This window comes from Ambystoma mexicanum, chromosome 9, assembly GCF_040938575.1.
Source record: "Ambystoma mexicanum isolate Mex_15411 chromosome 9, UKY_AmexF1_1, whole genome shotgun sequence".
In the NCBI taxonomy this organism is placed as follows: domain Eukaryota; kingdom Metazoa; phylum Chordata; class Amphibia; order Caudata; family Ambystomatidae; genus Ambystoma; species Ambystoma mexicanum.
The window spans coordinates 1,428,777,254-1,428,798,416 of record NC_090931.1 but is presented as its reverse complement, the minus strand read 5'-3'; the positions used below and the strand labels follow the sequence as shown (position 1 = coordinate 1,428,798,416).

General features: G+C 48.3%; 1 protein-coding gene across 2 annotated transcripts in view; it reads right to left on the bottom strand.

Moving 5' to 3' along the window:
• Positions 1–21,163, bottom strand: part of CATIP (ciliogenesis associated TTC17 interacting protein) — a 430,282-nt gene that overhangs the window by 26,337 nt on the left and 382,782 nt on the right. For both annotated transcript variants that reach the window (XM_069616835.1, XM_069616836.1), the window contains exon 10: positions 1,364–1,440. In XM_069616835.1, the coding sequence (XP_069472936.1) occupies positions 1,364–1,440 (77 nt within the window). The remainder of the gene's footprint in view (positions 1–1,363; positions 1,441–21,163) is intronic.

Below are 21,163 nucleotides of genomic sequence, written 5' to 3'. Positions count from 1 at the left end.
CGTACACATAAGAATGACCCAACATATGCACCACAAGGAGTTAGGGGGCCTCATTACACGGACGGCGGTAAGGGTTAACGGTCACCGTTAATGGTACCGGTGACCGTTAACCCTTACCGCCTTACTACGAGGTCCCTTTGCGAGTTGGAGAATTTAACGCCTGCTTTTTGCGGGCATTAAAAACCAACCCGCAAAGCGACCAGGGAGCTAATTACGGTACCGCAATTTGCGGTGCCGTAATTAGCACCTTCCCCATTCTCATTATGCCCTATGGGGCAAAAATGGGAATGGGGAAGGGCAATGGGGGAAGGGGGAATTACCGCCCCACCAACCTTGGAATAGGGCGGTAATTCCCCTTTCCACCAAGGCGGTGCCGGTATTTTACCAGCATGGACCAAGGTGATAATAGCACCTTGGTCCACCGCCGTCCGTGTAACGAGGCCCAGGGAGTTTGGAGGAATAGACCCTCAAAAGGTATTTGGATAGGAATGTCAGCTATGTTTATATTCTGTGTGTTGACTTTAATGCACGATTTGAGAGTAATACTGCGAAATGTGGACAAGCAATAAGAATACCCCTTAAAAAATATCTTAGGGGAACCAGGAAAATACAATGCATCCAGCTCTGACCACAAGTGCTTATGGTGAAGCCTCCATCACTAGATAGTTGTTAAGGGAAAAGGAACTCCTGCAGTACCCAGAGGATACTTCGGGCACAGTGGTATTTATGATGCTAAAAGAGTCTCGAAGCTTGTGGTGTATTTCAGCTGGTTGATGAGCTACCACCTCGACGGCACCAACAAAAATTAAGAAATGTGAACACTGTTCCTGCAGGTGTTCATTCCAGCATTGTGGACTTGCTGGTTGTGCCCAACAGATGCTACTGATGTCCAGATGGAGTGGCACTTTCGCAACAATCTACTGTTTGCCACACTGAATGGAGTCATGGGAGGTTTGGAATGCTGTTGGGGATCACCAAAAAAAAGATTTAAAAAAAGAGATTTTGTCAACGGGCCAGGTTCCCAGATGTTTCCTTTCAAGCTAGACGGGATGGAACAAGAGAGGCACATCTGGCTATAGCGTCATAGGCAGTGCATCCTAAAAACTCTTCGACATTCAGCAATAGTGCCCACCATATGAACTTTGCACGGAGGATCTTGGGCAGCTGGACATGAGCACAACCCCAACCCGCTCAGTACAATCAAAGGCACATGTGGCCTTCCTTTGGTTCTATGGTGTGGATTTGTAAGTTGTAGCATTTGCCAAACCAAAAAAAAAGACATCGGTCCATGTAACATGACGAATACTGTAGCCTGAAATATCTGCAGTGCATTCTAATAACAATCAGAATTCAGCCGATTTACCTTTCTCAACCAAAACGGGCATTGTAAGGAGCTTCATGGAAACCGGAGACCCAACTTGAACGCGGCTGGCCAAATGCCTGGAGAGAAACGAGAAAAGGAGAACGTTTCTATATGGAACTGTGCTGGAGGTCAGCCATGGTTTGGGTATATGTTTAAGCAACATTGGGCATGCAGGGGATTATTGGATTGAGTTGATATCATTGAAATCCATGTCCTAAATCTCACCAGCGATTGCCATAGTCCAGACACAATCCCTCATTCAAGCCACTCTGGGGCTCATAACCTGGTTCTGAAAGAATACTGCATCGTGATGAAGAAAAACATGACAAAAGCATGCCGGTCAAGACTCAACATCAGACTGGAACTTACTCTACACTAAAATCTCAGTCCTCACGAACCCAAATCCACTCTCCTTCCCCGACTAACCGACTCACCATCTACAACCACTTTACATTGCGCACATACACAGAAGAACAAATGACTTACCCAAGGTAATGTTCTTTCGACGGGATGTTCCTCCCATGTATTCCTCATCTTTGATATACACTGATATCCTGCTTGCAGCTCTGACACCTTTCTCAGCAGAGGGCGATGTGCGCCGTCGACTTTGTGTCCTTCGAGGGCCTCCGTGCTTCTCGAGCATGATGTTGACGCTGGTATATAAGGCACGCACCTTGACCGTTGCCTCAGTTCATGTTTTTCCTCTCACCAGCACAGCAGTCTCGAAGATGAGAAATACTTGAGGGTTAACAGAGAGGAAAGTGTAAATCACGGAAACTCGTTCTTGACAGAGGAGTGGATAGGAGAGGTGATGAGGAATACGCAGGAGGAACATCCAGTTGAAAGAACATTACCACGGGTTAGTAATTTGTTCTTTGAAAGGATTGTCTTCCCACGTATTCCTCATCTTTGATATTCTCCCACAGCAGTGCTTTGCAGGAGGTGGGAAAGAAGAGTTCAATTTTGATTTACAGCGTGTAAAACAGCCCTTCCAAATCTGGATTCCCAGCCCAAAAGGGAACAGTAATGCTTTGCAAATGTATGCACAGAAAACCAGGTGTCCTGCAGCAGTACCCCTCTGCGGAGGGCTGAAGAAGTGGTTACACCTCTAGTTGAGTGGGCCCTTAGACCTTCGGGAACCTCTTTCCCCGTCAAGTTGCAACATTCAGATATACACAGTATAAGCCATGAGACAAGGTTTGCTTAGTAACCACTTATCCAGTTCTGTGGCCGGTGCAACCAACAAAAAGTTGGTGGTCCAATCTTATCTTAGAAACCCTGTTAATATAAAAGCTCAAAGCCCTTTTAGCGTCAAGTCTGTGTAACCTCTCCTCCTCCATAGATGGGTGAGGAGGAGGGTAGAAAGCTGCTAAAACTATTTTTTTAGTCCAATTGGATTCAGACACTATTTTAGGTAGAAAAGAAGAGCTTTCCCTCAAAACTACCTTGTATTTATGGCAGACCATGAATGGTGGTTTAGAAGATAAGGCCTTTAGCTCGCTCACTCTGCGAGCAGAGGTAATGGTCATCAAGAATACTGTTTTCAAAAACAAAGCAAGTGGACAAGAATGTAATGGTTCAAAAGGAGAACCTATCAGGAAGTCTAAAACCAGGTTGAGATCCCAGACCGGAACAATGAATGGAACTGGCGGGAAGATATTGGTCAAAACCTTTAAAAACTGGTTAACAATAGGAACCTTGAAGTAGGAATCTTGTTCTGGAGAGCGCTTGCAAATGGACAGCGCAGCAAGATAGCCCTTGGCCGTAGCAGGCTGTAGCAACCTGTAGTCCCTGATGGGTTAGGTGTAGTAGAAAAGACAAAACCGATGATGAGTCACAAGAAAATTGGTCAATTCCTTTATCTCTACACCATCTGCAAAATTTGTTCCAGCAGCAGCAGTATATAGATTTAATTGCTGGCCTTCTGGCCGAAAGAAACACCTCCATGACGTCTTCTGGAAGGTCCCAATTATTGTACCTCAACCTCTCAACTATGCTTGGAGTTTGAGGGTCCTGAGCTCCTGATAAAGAATGCAACCTCCCTCTTGCGAGATGTGATCATCCCTTTGAGCAAGACGAATTGGAGGGCAGATGGATATTTCCAGAGGTTCCGGGTACCACATCCTTCTGGCCCAGTCCGGGGCAATCAGGATCATGGATTTCTGAAACTTCCTCAACCCCCTGAGAACAGGAGGACTGACAGGGATCTTTGGAAATGCGTTCAAAAGTGGAAAATCCCAGTCCACTACTAACGCGTCCCCTGGAGCTCTTCTCTGAGGAAATCTCCTAGAGCAGAAAAGGTTGAACTTCCTGTTCACACTGGATGCAAACAGATCCACTTAAGAGGTTCCGCAAAGGGCAAATATCTCTTGAAGGACTTCCTGAGCTAGCTCCCACTTGTGGGAGACAGTTCTCTGCCTGCTCAGAGTGTCTGCTGCTGTGTTTTCCTCTCTGGCCAGATGAACTGCGGACAGAGAGATTCCTTCTTGCAGTGCCCAAAACCAGACCTGCATCGCCTCACTGCACAGTGGCAGTGACCCTACAACCCCTCTCTTGTTGAGGTAATGCATGGCCACTGTGTTGTCTGTCATTATCAGGGCACTGTTTCCCTGTACAGAGGGCAGAAAGGCCATTAGCACTAGTCTGATTACCCTCAGATCTAAAAGGTTCATATGCAGTTTGGACTCTGACAGAGACCAGCATCTGCTGATTGACAAACCGTTGGTGTAACCCCCCTCCATCTTCCGAGGGAAGCGTCTATAGGCACTGTAATCTCCGGCCATGGCTGCCAATAAGGTTCCCCTTTAACACAATCTCCTTGGCGGCCCACCATAGGAGATCCTGCGCGACCCTGCTGGGGATCCGTACCAGATGCATCATCCTGCCAGAGAACTGTGACCACTGAGTCCTGAGAGCCCACCGAAGGGACGTTATTCTCAAGCGGGCCTTTGGCACCAGAAAAATTCAGGATGCCATGAGACTGAGCAACCTCAGAAAATCCAAGGCCGGAGGATTTGGGGCACACTGAAATTTGTTAACCATCAGCAATATGTGGATCGCCCTTACCTCGGGTGGCAAAGCTTTGCCAGAGAAAGAGTCCAGGACTGCTCCAATGAATTGCAGCTTTTGGGAAGGTGTCATGTGGGACTTCTTGAAGTTGAGGGAGAAGGCCAGCTTGTGGAGAGATCGGCAGGTGCTGTCTAGATGTTCCAGAACCTGCTTGGGTGTTCAGGCTCTGATCAGCCAATCATCCAGGTAGAGGTAGATGTGAATCCCCCACCCCTGTACATTTGTCTGCCACGACTGCCATAAGTTTGGTGAAGACCCTCTGGTGGAGTTTAGCCTGAAAGGCAGTACCCGAAACTGATAGTGAGAAATGCCAACGGCGAATCTCAGGTATTTTCTGTGCTTGAGATGAAGCGGCTCATGAAAATAGGCATCCTGAAGATCCAACAGCACCATCCAATCCTGGAGCTGAAGAGCCTGGAGGATCTGCGAAAGAGTGACCATCTTGAACTTGTCCTTCCAGAGGAACTTGTTCAAGCATCTCAAGTCCAAGATGGGTCACAACACTCTGTACTTTTTCGGGATCAGAAAATAAGGAGAGTACCAGTCTTGATTTCTTTCCGCTACAGGTACCTGTTCCATTGCACCCTTCTCCTACAGTGTCTGAACTTCCTGTAGAAGGAGCTGATCTGATACTTTCAAAGACTGACCTCGTGGGGGACAGTTTGGTGTTTCTTTCATGAAGGGGAGGCAGTAGTCATTAGCAACAGTTTGTAGAGCCCAAGCATCTGTTATAATACTTTGCCGTTCCTTCAGCTGCTGGGTTCACCTGCCCCCCACCACAGACAAATGCTTTGTCTTCAAAGCGGTTTTGGGGCACTAGTTCGTGCGGAAGGCAAGGAAGCGGATGCTGTAGCAGCTCCTCTGGCCGAAACGACCGCGGCCACCTCGTGGTAGCCTTCTCTGTCCCCTTTGCGTAAACTGACCTCTTGCTCTCCTGACAGAGGAATAGTACCAAAATGAACGGTTTCTCTATACCTGGTTAGAAGACAGAGTTGATCGGATCCGTTGGGGCGGCCTGTCAAGGTTTTCCGTCTACTTTTGTTCTAAACAAATAAAAACCTTCAACCGGCATATCCAACAGTTTAGATTGCACGTCAGAAGCAGACCCTGATTTTCGTAGCCAGGCGAATAGTCTAAGCACTGTACCAGCAGCCATAGAGTGGCTAGTACAGTCCGCAGTGCCCAGACCTGACTGTAAGGATTGACACATAGCATCTTTTCCCTCCGGAATAATGCTCATAAACCCATCCATTTCTTCACCCTCTGGGATGTGCTCAGATGCCATGGCAATCACCTCCCAGAAAACATAGGTGAACTTTGCTAGTGCACAGGTTGTATTGGCTGCTTTCAGCACCATACACTCAGCAGAAACATATTATTTTCCCATAGAATCAGGCCTTTTATTCTCCCTGTCCAGAGGAACCATGGGATAGGCTGCTCCCTTAGAATCAGAAGTGGCTGCTTGAACAACACATCTTTGTGGACTTGGATGTTTCGAAACAAACTCCAGATACATTGATTTAGGTCTGTATTTCTTTAGTAAGTCCTTGTGGACTGCAGGAATGGTATACAGTCCATTCCAATTCTCCAAGACTCTACTCTTGACTGCTGTATGAAAAGGAAGGATTGGGTCCTTAGGTGGCCCCTTATCCAAAATATCAGTTAAGTCATCCTATTCATACTCAACAGATGACCTGCCCCAGCCCAGGTATTCTACTACTTTTGCCATCACTGATGTATAAGAAGCATCAGCATGTCCTGAGCCTTCAGGAGTGCCACAATCAAGTTCTAGAAATTTGTCCAGACCACTGGCATCCTTGAGGGCATCCAAAAAGGTCTTCATTCTTGATTCATGGGATAGTAGCTCATCTGGAACACCAAGAGTGCCGTACTCCAGGACAAAGCCATAATTGGAGCTTTCCTCCTCCACATAAATAGAGGCCATCTACTTGTATTGCGGCTTATAAACCTTCGACGGTTCAGAAAAGGACATTGACACTCCAACAACTTCACTCAATGAACTTGACTTTGATGTCTTCAACAGTGTCAAGTGGGCCGGAGGAGGAGTATCCTTTCAAGGCGTTGAGGCCATGAATGGCGCACAAGTGCCTTCGAGGACTTTGAATCCTTCGATGACCTGCTTTCTGGACTCTTGGGCACACAGTCAGTGGTTTTCATCAACTTCCTGTCGGCCTTCGACACAATGGGGTTGAGAATCTCCAATGACTTCTTCGAAGGGGCTGATTTCGCCGCCTTCTCAAACATCTGCAGACAGAATTTCTCCAGCTCTGCCTTACTAGCTCCCTTTTTGGAATGCTTACCCGTTTCTCTTCGGGTGAGGAATCCGTAGATCGGGAGTGGTGATGCCTTTTTTTAGATCTCCTTGAAGACGATGAAGAGGAATGACGAGACCTCAAACACTTAGCGTGCTTGCTGTGCCTCTTGGTCAGATGTGGAGATCTCTCTCTTGGGCTCTTATCTTTGGCCAATTATTTTGCGGTGGTTACCGAAGACGATTTCGGGCAGGGTTTGCCCAAAGCAATGTTCTCCTTTCTCTATTTTTAAAGCTTTTCCAGTCATAGACTGGCACGAGCCACAATCGTGTCTGATGGGGCCCGACCCCAGGCACCAGACATATCCGATGAGGATCGGTTATAGACATTTTCAGCTGAACACTCGGCCCATCTTTTGAAGACTGTTTTCGAGGTATAAAACTCGCAAACTATGCAGTTATCAAACACGCCAAGGTGAAGAACTGTTTTGAGCACCTGCGGAAAAATGGAACTGAGGCAACGGGTGCAGTGTGTGCCTTATATACCAGCGTCAACGTCACAATTGTGGAGGTCAGAGACCCTCGAAGGACACAAGGTCGAAGGCGTCACACAGCGACCTCTACTGAGAAAAGTTTCAGAGCTGCAAGCAGTATATCGGCGTATATCAAGATGAGGAATACGTGGGAGGACACAATCCAATCAAAGCTTTATTCCAACAAATACTACATTAACCTTCACAGAACTAAACCAAAGCTCAAATCTGTAACTATCACACCACCTTGCGCCCCTAACCTGCCAGAGGATAACCCAGTGCCACAGCACTGTCATTTATTAGATTCTGGACTCTACCCCTGCAAAAAAAAAAACACACAAACCCAAGTTCACACCAGTAGTCAGGACTTGGATGATTACAGGTTGCACTCAACACATCAGGTTTTACGGGTTGAACTCAACACATCAGGTTTCGCACCAGACTTTCCCTCTATCCCAGTAACACCTGTTATGGTCGAGGGATCATGGGAAGACCTCTGTTTCATTTTGTTGCTTTTTCCAAACAGGATCAGGTCTAATTGAAGTAGCAGTTAAAGAATTGGAAAAGGTAGAACAATTAATCTTGCACCCGTGGCGTGCATAGTTGTGTGCAATCAAGGCAGGCACTCTGATTCCTGTGCTTAGGTTGCTGGCAGCAGCTCTGACATGGTTGCACCACATCGTTATATTCACTCCATGGCCGTGGAGCCCACGCTGAGTGCATCGTTGAGTGCAGACAAGGCAGCCAGCAGCAGAATAAGGCAGAAGTAGGTTATGGGACTCCCTGGAAAGATCTGTGAAACACGTTGACTAGCTGCACTACTCTGGTAACACTATGTTTCATGGGCTCTTTCTGTCCCTGTTGTGTTTATTCCCTGGGCCCTACAACTAACAATGTATGCCCTTCGGAGAAACTTGATGTCTTTGACTCATTCCAGGAAGGATAGTAATGACTCAGAAGGTGTGACGGGCAGAAGGGAGGGACTAAAATACTCTGAAGCTATAAAGAACAAAACTTTAGCGAAAACCTTCCAGTCACAAATAAAATGACTCCAGGGAAGATCACATTTTTTTTTAACTAACATGGGTGATTACTCCTTTTTGCTGGTCGGGGACGAGAATGGATGCAAATTTATTTCGACACAGACTGCCAAGGTTATCTTGGCCCCTGAAGCAGTAATGATTACAGATTCACAATCGCGTATGAGAGATTGTGACTCTCAGATATTGATGGAGGGGTTAACTGAGCCGTCTACTTCTGTGACTGTGTGTAATTCTCCATAACCTGCTCAGAACCCCTTGATATGTAGATTGCCTTTAATCCCTAGTACAGGCTACCCAATGTGAATATTCAACGTTTTCCTATTGTCCTTCTGACACCTAATAACTCCTCCCTGTTGGATGCTACAAACCAAACTAGTCCTACGGGTCATTCTATTTGCTTTGAATCTCTTACTCAATTCCCTGGTCAAACTGCATGAAAACATTAATTGTGAACTGAAAGATCTAAAAGCAATACTCAATACTATTAATTTAAAGGTTAATTTTCTGGAAGGATTCATCTGTGACCGTATCAAGAAATCTGACAGGAATTCCATGGTTTCCTCTACTGTGCCGAGGGGAGGCTCCCCCACAGTGATTGTTCCGTCTTTGGATGATGTATTAATAGTGATAGATAATTGTGACCTAGAGGCCTGACTAACTCTGCAGTGCCCTTAACAGTCTTGGCCTTGACAATCAGCCCAAGATTGGCAGAGAAGGGACATGAGCCTTTGGTGCAGACTTCCTCGTTCTCAGTGGATTGTCTACTTGCGGCAAGCATTGATTCCTCTATGCTAAATCTGACGCAGCTGATACTAATAAGTATTAAACAACTGAATAAGATGCCTCTCAATAAAAAAAACAGTAGAAATCCACTACAAAGTCTAAAAAACACATAAATGTGTCAAAAAATACGTGATCTAGAAAATTGTAAATATCCTCTCTCGACACAGAATCACTGAGACAATATGATGCCCCCTAAACTTGAGCAACCTTCAGCCACTAAAAAAGCAACTGTAGGCATAACTGGTCCAAAGATGCCCCGTCCAAGGGCTCAGATAAACACTTCTTAAAGCCTATTGTGGAATATTCAGGCAAGGAGGACCAGGATCTCAATTTAGACAATGGCCCTCATTACGACCTTGGCGGAACTCGAAAAACGATGGCGGAAATGTAATACCGCCATCGAATACCGCTCGTTGCGATTATGACCCGTCACCGTAAAGTACGATGCCATTAGCGACACCGTAGTGTACGGCAACGCTAACTGCACCAAGTACGCGCACGCGCGCCTTGCAAAACCGTAATTTCCGCCATGGCGCAACGGTACGCGAATTCTGACCCTAGCGGACATTCACTTAACGCCATCAAGCATGGCGGAAAGTACCATTCCGCCATGGGGAGAATTACGGCATCGTGAACCAACCGTAAATGGCCCTACTGAGTGCCTGTACGCCACTCCCTGGCCACATTGCACAACTCCTCGTAGGCGCAATGTAGTCACACCATGCAACCAGTGAAATGTACAAGTCACCCATGCATGCCAACGAAAAAATGCATGCAGGTGCCCCAAGTGCCTTGTGAGTGGCCATCCATATTCGGCATGTCACCATTGCCGTACTGATGCAGCACAGGCATGTGAAGGTTCAAGTACACCAAAATGAACAGAAAGATGACATGACACAAAACAACAATAGTCCCCCATCGCTTGCCACCAGTGTAAGGCAACATTCAAAGCAGTATCCTGAGGGAGATTGCACCAGCCCTGTACTCTTGCCAGTAAACAAACCAACCATCAGCATAAGCATGTACCACACAAGTTGGCAGAGTGACTGAGCAGCCAGGCGAATCTCAAGAGGGGCCAATGGGAGCTGCAGGGCACAGATGGCACGAATACAGAAGCTATTCCAATGGACATGACCCCAGTCTCCCTCCAACAAACGCACGCAAACACAGGCACCTGTGACCAGCCATATTCTGATAATCCCATCATTCCACCAATCGACCTGGCCGACCGGCATCAGTTGCCCAAAAGCCAATCCCCCGCCCCTGAGCATGACATCATTAGAACAGTCATAATGGCAGCCCCTATCCGTGACCTTACTGTGCTACGTAGGCAAAGGAGGCCAGTACAGTACCACGCAACTCAACTCAGAAGGCGGAACACAATGCAGATCTTCTCACAATACATAGCGCCACAAATCGGAATATGCTACATTACTTGCAAAGAATAACGCAACACGGCTAATATCGAAATATAAATTTAATGCACATCAAAATCACAAAGCCCATACAGCTATTTGCTCATAAACTCCAAAACATTTATCATCACTGTGGGCTGCATCCGCAATAAATGACCAGCTTCTCCTTGTGTGACGCCCTGTTCCTTCATGGTACACAGGGCCTACATTAACGTTCAAAAAGGCAACATGGAAGCGCCTAGAACCGCAGGGCCGTCCCATGAGGTAGGCACTAGTCCAGCTGAAAGGTAGAAATGTTGCACCTAGCCACCAGTACTGCGTAAGGGCATGTGGCCCATTGCCGATCGTCCCATAAGATCGTAATGGTGCTCCACTGATTAACTCGAAGCTGCAGGTGTCGAGAGTAAAAGCCATCTGCAGGAGTGGCGTACAGATGGCAGCGGCAAAAGGGGACGAGATACCTGTCACCCAAATGAAAGAAAAAATAATAGTATGGCCATCAGAACTCCAGATGTATTACTCACTTCATTCAACACACTAAATCCACAACCATATGCATGCCAGCCCGCTCTAAAGGATCATTTTCACCCCGAAATCACTTGCGAATCATAACGAAATAAATCGAGGTGAATACACTATTACAAACGTCTGTTTGTGTGCATGCGTCTGTTAAAACAGAATCCATTACATGGGATTAGTAACGTGCATAGACACAAGTGTTTGAAGGAGGGCCGAGACAGGGAGGATCCAACAAGGGCAGATAGACGGTGGTCCCACTATGGCAGCTTTGCATCACATAGCGCAGGGGAAGGGGATCGATTCCAAAAAGCCATGTACATGGCAGACTCTAAATTAAATCATCTGTCCATGCATCCATTCATCATTCCCTCATCCCGGCATGAAAACGCATGAATATCTACTCACATAACATTTGAAATTTCCATTGCGTCTGTGCGTAATGCAGTCTGCAAAAACCACTGTGCTCCTGCCCGGATTTGTAGTGTTGTGAAGTAACATGTATTTGGGAACGTCCTGCCTTATCGTCCACTACGCTATTGCGCATCCCATTCAATTCATATCATTCATTGCTTACTCGTTATGGGCCCTGTCCCAAGGACATTTAACAATAGAACGTTATATTTCCAGGCAGACCTGTGGGCGTCACCTCGCCGCTAGTTGAAAACCAAAAGCGCTGTCCTTCGAATTCCACATTTGCAACATCACGTCGAAAAGGCATCTGTGAACGCTTGCATTCACAATTACATCTACGTAGTGCGGCTGTGTGTGATAATGCTAACTGGCTACAATCACAAATGGGACGCCACGCCCGTCGGTGAACGTCGGTACAGTGCTGCATGAGGGTCCACCGTCGATCGAGTCCTACATTCCACTGACCCTTCACAAGTTTGTTCGCGACTGCAAATATAGTATGTGAAACAATGGGACCATAGCAGAATTTACATTTAAAGAAATATTTCACTGCCATCGGGATTAAATACATGATTGAAATTGCAAGATGCCATGCGTCAAATTGCAGCGTTGTGTGCGGAACGTGCTCGCCCAAAAGTGATTGCAGCTGCCAGAGGTGGAATGAATCACCACAGGTGGAGGCTATACAGCCTGACAACACATAAATTGCACACCCAACCCCCTCCCACAACCACACCCACTCCAAAATGCTACCGGCAGGACTAGCGATGTTGGCCCTGGGGGACCTGATAGCACTGCAAGTACTCCAACTTCAAGAACATGACGAACACCAACTACTACAACAACCGGCCGCACAGAGGAGACGCAGGAGGAGGAGGGCAAGGCTGGGGCAGCAAGGGCCACCAGCACAGCCACTACCACCACGCAGGCAGCCCGCAATCCCACGTCTCCGAGCTAATCCGTTCAACCTCACCTGAGCAGATCCACACCCTCTACCGTTTGGACCGGGACACCATAACCGCCATTGTGGACATGACACACGCTGACCTTGTCAGCATGATAGATAGCCCAACCGCCATCCCACCCCTACTGAAGGTGGTGTCTGTACTCCACTTCCTGGCCACAGGCACCTACCAGCACACAGTCGGACAGTTGCATGGCATTTCACAGCCACTGTTTTCACGGACACTATTCCAAGTGCTCGATGCCCTCCTGAAGCACGCAGACGACTACATCACTCTACCACGCTCGGACCAGGAGATTACAAACACAAAAGTGGGATTCCATGCACTTGCCGGCATACCGGGTTGCATTGGTGCCATCGACTGCACCCATGTGGAATTGGTTGTCCCACATGCCATGGAGGTCCAGTACCGCAACCGGAAACAATATCATTCTATCAATGTACAAATGGTGTGTGACTCCAACAGGATCTTTGCACATTGTTGTGCCCGATTTCCAGGATCAACCCATGATTCTATGGTCTTGAGGAACTCTAGAATACCACGCTACATGGAGCGACACGCAGGGCACAGATCCTGGCTACTCGGTGAGTCTCATTTCATGCATGAAAATGTGGGGTTGGTGATGCGTCAATGACCTGGCAGGAAGGGGGGGGGGTGCGTACGTAGCAATGTCATTCCACTAACATCCTTTATTGTCCACATACAGGTGATGCCGGGTATCCACTGAAGAGATGGCTCCTTACACCACTCCGGAACCCACAGAACCAGCATGAGGAGGACTACAACCATGCCCACTCACGTACCCGTGTAGTCATAGAACAGGCATTCGGACTACTGAAGGCTCGTTTCCGCTGCCTCAGCAGGTCTGGCGGGGCACTGTCACACCGCCTCATACACAGAAAACCCGCTCCTCCAGATCCACACTCAGGGATACCTCATTGCCTCGGCAGGTCATACATCGTAGGGCACATGGCATACGTAGGGCACATGGCATACTCAACACCATGGGAGTTTACCGTCCTTCACGTTTGTGGCAAGTAAGATGGAGGCTTCTGCATCACAGACGATCACATCCACGACGGAGAATTGTTCGACACAGCACGACAAAGATCACGTGATTTCAGCACGGCAACGTTTTGGTACCTTTCGTCACGTGAACATGGTCACGTGTTGCTTGGGTACCTTCGTCACGTGAACGTGGTCACGTGTTCCTCATTCCGTATAAAAGGAACCCAATGACTGAAAACGTTGCTTCACAGCTGCTTCCTTGGATCACGTGACGCTTCTGCATTCGTTCAAGATTTCTTCCTTCGACCACGGCCTTGTACTTCGGACTGCTCTTTGCCTAACCCTTGCCTGTTTTGGAACTTTGGATTGTTTTCCTGGATCAACTGCTGCCAACCTTGTTCTGCTTTACGGACTGCCGCCCTTCTCAAGTATTGGAACTCTTGTTTTGACCTCGAACTCTAAATCATCCAGATCACGTGCTCCCTTGGGACCTCGGTCCATTCCCCAGGTGATAGTCTACCAGGACGCACTATACACACCACGAGTCATCAAACCCCACACTCACAGGTACTATAGTGATTCAGTGATTACCCATTGATAATTGCACATTGTACCATATCTAACCATATTCTTTCCTTTGCAGCGCTCCAGGGGTTCTTCCGGTTGTTTCCGCGTCCTGACTCCACGGACTATCACCTTTGGCTCTAATTGTCATTCTGACAGGTGTTACCGTGGTTGTCAGTTTGATACTTGGGGACAGAGGGATAGCCCATACTCTGCACGACCATCAACTTTGTAACAGACTGTGAAGCCATTTGGTCGTATAGAGTATGAATCCCTCCACCGGGGACCCCGTGACCGCTCTAATTCAGGCAATGACGTCCCTCAGGACTGACATGGCCGCCGCCACGTCCGCTATACATAACCGGCTTGACGCCTTACAAAGTACACGATACCCATTGCCACCAGATACCGAATTCGGGGATACTGTTCCTTCAGATCAATCATCCTCGGTCCCAACACCAACACCCACCCCTGTGTTACTCCCGGCACCTGTGCCCCTTGCTGCTCCAGAACGTTTCCAGGGGGATCCTCGAAAATATCGTACTTTCATTAATCAATGCAAACTTCATTTCTTGTGCAGACCCCTGGCTTTCCCTGACTCAGTCACAAAGGCTGCATTTCTGTTGTCTCATCTATCTGGGGTAGCGGCCACCTGGGCAAATCCTATGTTGGAAAACAATCATCCTGCCTTGTATGATTTCGAGCTCCTCACAACCGAAATGGCCAAAGTTTTTGATACCCGCTATAAGGCTCAATCAAGGGATCTGGAACTATTAGACTTAAAACAGGGTAAATTATCACTGATTGAATACATAGCGCGATTTAACCAACTAGCCGCGGAGACTTCTTGGCCAGAAGAGAAAAAGGCGATTGTATTCTATCGTGGCTTATGCGACTCCATGAAGGATGCGCTTTCTGTGGTTCCTGCCCTTCCTTCGGTGTTCTCAGAACTGGTGGATCTTGCTTTACAGATCGACGCAAGAAGATCCGAGAGAAGGTCAGAAACCGCGTTTACCAGTCTGTCTGGTCAGGCCTCTTCTGCCCCCCCTGAACCCATGCAAATAGGCGGTATTCGAAGCCCAATAACACCAAACGAACGAGAACGTCGGAGGGCGGATAATGCCTGTTTTTATTGTGGGTTAAATGGACATTATGTAAGGGAATGCCCTCGACGTCCTAAGAACAAAACACCGGGTTTTCTGAAGACTCGCCCCTGATTCAGAGGGCACCGGCGAGTCTGTCTTCAAATCCTTCTGAACCCGCCTTTGGCCCTGTCAGACCGATAGTAGTTCATGCCCTTCTGAAACCCACTAGGGAGATTACGCATATGGTTCATATTGTCATTGATTCTGGGGCCACTGGATGTTACATTGATATAGATTTAGCTAATCGTCTCAATTTACCTCTGGTCAGAAAAGAACATCCGGAACCAGTACATGCGGTTGATGGCACATCCTTGTCTTCTGGTCCCATCCAATTTCAGACCGCTCCCTTAGAAGTATTGATTCAGAACAACCATAGAGAAGTAATGTCTTTTGATCTTATCACTACACCACAATTCGGCATGATAGTGGGAATACCTTGGTTAAGGCAACATAATCCCTTGATCAATTGGGGGACAGGACTAGTCACGTTCGAGTCAGAAGTGTGTCAGCAGTTTTGTCTTGTAGAAAATGAGTCTCTTTCCTCTCCTGCCGCAATTCTGGGTGCTATGGCCTCTACTCAAATAGATGACAGTACAACTGACATTGTGCATTCACATACCGTGGGGGCCACATTGACTCATGTTCCTGCCGAATACCACGAATTCCATATGGTTTTTGATAAGGGTACGGCGGAGGGTTTACCCCCACACAGACCGTACGACTGTCCGATTGATCTGATTCCAGACGCCCCTATACCCAGGGGTAAGATCTACTCGTTGTCACAACCTGAAGAAAAGGCCCTCAAGGAATACATCCGGCAGGCTTTAGAATTGGGTCACATTCGTCCCTCGAGTTCCCCAGCTGCCAGCCCGATATTCTTTGTGCCCAAAAAGGAAGGTGATCTACGGCCATGTATAGATTACAGGAAATTGAATGCCGTTACTATCAAGAACAGATACCCTCTACCACTCATCTCCACATTATTGGACCGGTTAACAAAGGCTTCTGTTTTCACCAAGTTGGATTTAAGAGGGGCTTACAATCTAATCCGTATGAGACCTGGGGATGAGTGGAAGACGGCTTTTTGTTCCAAGCAGGGATTATTTGAGTATACTGTAATGCCCTTCGGGCTCTGTAATGCTCCAGCAACTTTCCAACGTTTTATCAACGACGTATTCTCTGACATTTTGGATACGTTCGTGGTGGTATATTTGGACGATATTTTGATTTACTCATCCTCGTTGGAGGAACATATCTGCCATGTCAAAGAGGTTCTTTCTCGTTTGAAAGCGCACGCTCTGTTCGCCAAACCAGAAAAATGCATTTTTCATTCAAAGGAAGTGGAATTCTTGGGGTTCTTCATCTCTCCCGGGGGTTTATCCATGAACCAGTCCAAAGTTCGTGCGGTCCTGCAATGGCCAGTCCCAGTGAACATTAAACAACTTCAGTCATTTCTTGGGTTCGCCAATTTTTATCGGCGATTCATCGCAGACTTTTCCTCCATTGTTTCTCCTTTGACTGCTTTGACCAGTCCGCAGGTTCCTTACAATTGGACCCCTACGCACCAAAAGGCGTTCGAGGCTCTTAAATCCAGGTTTGCTTCTGCTCCTGTTTTGCAACACCCCGATTCTGACTTACCCTATGTCCTGGAGGCAGATGCCTCATCATTTGCTTTAGGCGCTGTGTTGTCCCAGCCGTGCCCTGCCACGGGTGTTCTACACCCAGTGGCCTATCATTCTCGGAAATTCTCGGCTGCCGAAACCCATTACACGGTAACCGAGAAAGAACTACTGGCCATTAAAGACGCCCTTCAGACCTGGCGTCATCATCTTCTGGGGGCCAAGCATCAGACAGTGGTCTATACCGATCATAAAAACCTACAAGATCTAGCTTCTTTAAAATGTGTCAATAGCCGGCAAGTACGTTGGCATCTGTTTTTCGCTGCTTTTGACTTTGTGGTCAAACACCGACCAGGTCCCAACCACGGCAAGGCTGACGCATTGTCTCGATCTCCCGGTGGGGAATCACTAGCCTCATATCCAGACACATTATTAGGAAAGGGCCATGTTATTTGTATGTGTACACCTCCACCAACCATGCTCACTACTATCAGACAATGGGTTGCTCAACATCCTCATGCACTCGCTGAATGGGACATTACACTTCAGGACGGGCTGCCGTTTGTCCAGGGCAAGTTATTTCTTCCTACTTGCGATGTAAGAAATCAAGCGCTTGCTTGGTCTCATGATGCAGCCATAAATGGCCATCCCGGGCAGCAACGCACCCTTGAATTACTACAACGCTGGTGCTGGTGGCCAGCCATGAGAAGAGATGTAGAAAATCATGTAAACACATGTTCGATATGTGCACAGTGCAAAACACGTAGAGGACGTCCATTAGGGTTACTTCTACCATTACCTATACCTCCCAGGCCATGGCACACCATCTCGATGGACCTAATCACTGATTTACCCCGTAAGCAAGGGTATGACACTATCTGGGTTATTGTCGATTCCTATACTAAAATGGCCCGTTTCATTCCGTGTGCAGGCATACCATCGGCTCCAACACTGGCACGCTTGTTTTTCAAGGCAGTATTTTGTCTTTTTGGGCTACCACAAGTCATAGTATCGGATCGGGGATCCCAGTTCACGTCTTGTTTTTGGCGGGCTCTTACCAAACTCTTGGGTATCGATGCTCGTTTCTCTTCGGCTTACCATCCCGAGAGCGATGGGCAAACTGAAAGGGTTAATCAAGCCTTAGAGCAATACCTGCGTTGTTTGTCCCTTCAGTTTCAGGACTCTTGGTATAAACTGCTCCACCTTGCTGAGTTCGCATATAACAATTCTCGCCATTCAGCTACAGGGTTTTCTCCCTTCTATTCAATGTATGGGCAACATCCACGAGTTCTACCGCTCCCTGATTTCACCTCCGCCACTCCTGCTGCCAATGCCTGTGTACGTGATCTAGCTGGGGTGCATGCGCAAACTTTGGTCCATCTCCGCGAAGCACAGTCCGCAATGAAGGGCAAGGCGGACCGGAAACGGGTTGAGGCACCGGTGTATCAGGTGGGTGATCGGGTGTGGTTGTCGACCAGACACTTACGCATTCCTGGTTGTCGCAAATTGCTGCCCCGCTTTGTGGGTCCATATCGGATCCAGAAAATCCTGAATCCAGTGGCCATGCGCTTGTCTGTTCCACGTTCCTGGAGGATTCATCCAGTTTTCCATGTCTCCCTCCTCAAGCCCTATCATGCTTCCACCCGTGTCCTTGTTCCTCCTGCCCCTGTCTCTGTGTCTTCTCAGGACGTTTTTGAGGTCAGTGCCATCCTTGGGTCCCGTTACCATAGGGGTTGCCTGCAGTATCTGGTTGACTGGCTGGGTTATGGCCCGGAGGACCGTTCTTGGGTTTCTTCCCATGACGTTAAGGCGCCGCTTTTGGTGTCGCGGTTCCATAAGGATAACCCGGCTAGCCCACGAGGTCGTGGGCCTTTGAGGGGGGATTCTGTCACACCGCCTCATACACAGAAAACCCGCTCCTCCAGATCCACACTCAGGGATACCTCATTGCCTCGGCAGGTCATACATCGTAGGGCACATGGCATACGTAGGGCACATGGCATACTCAACACCATGGGAGTTTACCGTCCTTCACGTTTGTGGCAAGTAAGATGGAGGCTTCTGCATCACAGACGATCACATCCACGACGGAGAATTGTTCGACACAGCACGACAAAGATCACGTGATTTCAGCACGGCAACGTTTTGGTACCTTTCGTCACGTGAACATGGTCACGTGTTGCTTGGGTACCTTCGTCACGTGAACGTGGTCACGTGTTCCTCATTCCGTATAAAAGGAACCCAATGACTGAAAACGTTGCTTCACAGCTGCTTCCTTGGATCACGTGACGCTTCTGCATTCGTTCAAGATTTCTTCCTTCGACCACGGCCTTGTACTTCGGACTGCTCTTTGCCTAACCCTTGCCTGTTTTGGAACTTTGGATTGTTTTCCTGGATCAACTGCTGCCAACCTTGTTCTGCTTTACGGACTGCCGCCCTTCTCAAGTATTGGAACTCTTGTTTTGACCTCGAACTCTAAATCATCCAGATCACGTGCTCCCTTGGGACCTCGGTCCATTCCCCAGGTGATAGTCTACCAGGACGCACTATACACACCACGAGTCATCAAACCCCACACTCACAGGTACTATAGTGATTCAGTGATTACCCATTGATAATTGCACATTGTACCATATCTAACCATATTCTTTCCTTTGCAGCGCTCCAGGGGTTCTTCCGGTTGTTTCCGCGTCCTGACTCCACGGACTATCACCTTTGGCTCTAATTGTCATTCTGACAGGTGTTACCGTGGTTGTCAGTTTGATACTTGGGGACAGAGGGATAGCCCATACTCTGCACGACCATCAACTTTGTAACAGGCACTCCTGTACAGCCATGAGAAGGTTGCAAAGATGGTCATGGCATGTGTCATGCTACACAACATGTGCGTACGTAGAAATGTGCCCATGCCCCCTGACGCAGAACTGCAAGCACCTGAAGATGGTCATGATGAGGGTGGGGATGTGGCAGCACCTCAAGGAGTCCGCGAGGCACAGGAGGCACGTGAAATTCGTCAGAATATCATAGATGCATGCTTCTAGCACTCACGCCTGGTGGCTGTTACATGGAAACGGGACTTGTGGCACTGTGTGTGTCTGGTACATGCACAATGTGGACTGTACGCCTATGAAGGCCTCGTACACAAAGATCAATGTCCACACATCTCATTGGATGAATATGAAGAAATGTATTGCTAATGTGAAATGATATTACACACCCAATCGACCCGTCACCCAGGAAAGCCCAACACACCCCCTCCACCCTCCTACCTCCCCCCCGAACACCAGTGTCCAAAGATGCATATTGTCCGTGGGCAGACGCTATTGCAAGCCCCCTCTCCGGGTATCAGGGGCACCCCTGCCTGTGGAGCGCAGGTTCCTACCAGATCTACGTTGGGGGCTGCCCTGGACGGAACTTGCAACGGATGATGTCTCTGCCTGCTCACGTCCATGCATGTCCCTAAGTGTTTGTGAGAGCTCAGTGAGCACACGGCGCACAGCGGCAAGTTCACCACATACATCTTTGGACGTCGCATGCAGTTCCCCCCTCAGGCTCTCGGTGCTTCTCTCCATTTGTCCCCTCAGGATCTCGGTGCTTCTCTCCATTTCTCCCCTCAGGATCTCGGTGCTTCCCTCAATTTGTACCCTTAGTGTCTCAGTATTTCGCTCCATTTGTGCCCTAAGTGTCTCAGTAGATGTTTCAATGGCTGCCCTAGAACCCCCACATTCATCAGCATGCTCCTTGAGGAGCGTGGCCAGTTGCTGCTGTTGCACGATCATCTGGTCGAGGGACTGTTGCCTCTGCTGGCCCATGCCCATTTGCGGTGGTGTGACAGAGGGGCTGATCACCACATGTTGCCTTGCCACAGGGCTTGTGGGGGTTGGCCAGTCGTCGTCTTGTGGGTGCCCCTGCGTGGTTTCCTCATGGTGTACGGGATGAAACAAACAGGGGGATTGAGACAGGTCATGGATTGGTCCTACATCGACGTTTTCGGTGTCGGAGCATGCTGGCATGAAAGCAGTGTCACCTATGGTGCTGCTACCACCAGAAGCAGTGCCATCTGAAACATCCTTTGGGGGGACCTGTGGTGCTGCTGTTGTGGACATGCTGGCTGCTGGGGTGCCTGTTGCAGTCCCCTCCAGTGTGCTGCCACTTGATTTGTGCTGCTGCCGTGTCTTGATCCGTGCAGCTGAGGTGGAGGGTCTTTGGCCGTTGGTCTTGGCCCTCTTTGCAGGTGTGCTGGTAGGGGTGTCCTGCAGCTCGTCGTTTGAATCGGACCCTGTGGTGGAGTAAAGGAGGGCGAGCGTTATTTATGGGTCTGTGGAAATTGGAATGGCAATGTATCACATGCATTGGGGTGGTACCTGAGGGTGGTTTGGGTCAGGCCCTTGGAGGTGGTCTCATTTTTGTGTGGATTGAGGATGCATTTATTTAGCAGCCTGCAGTTAGGGGGT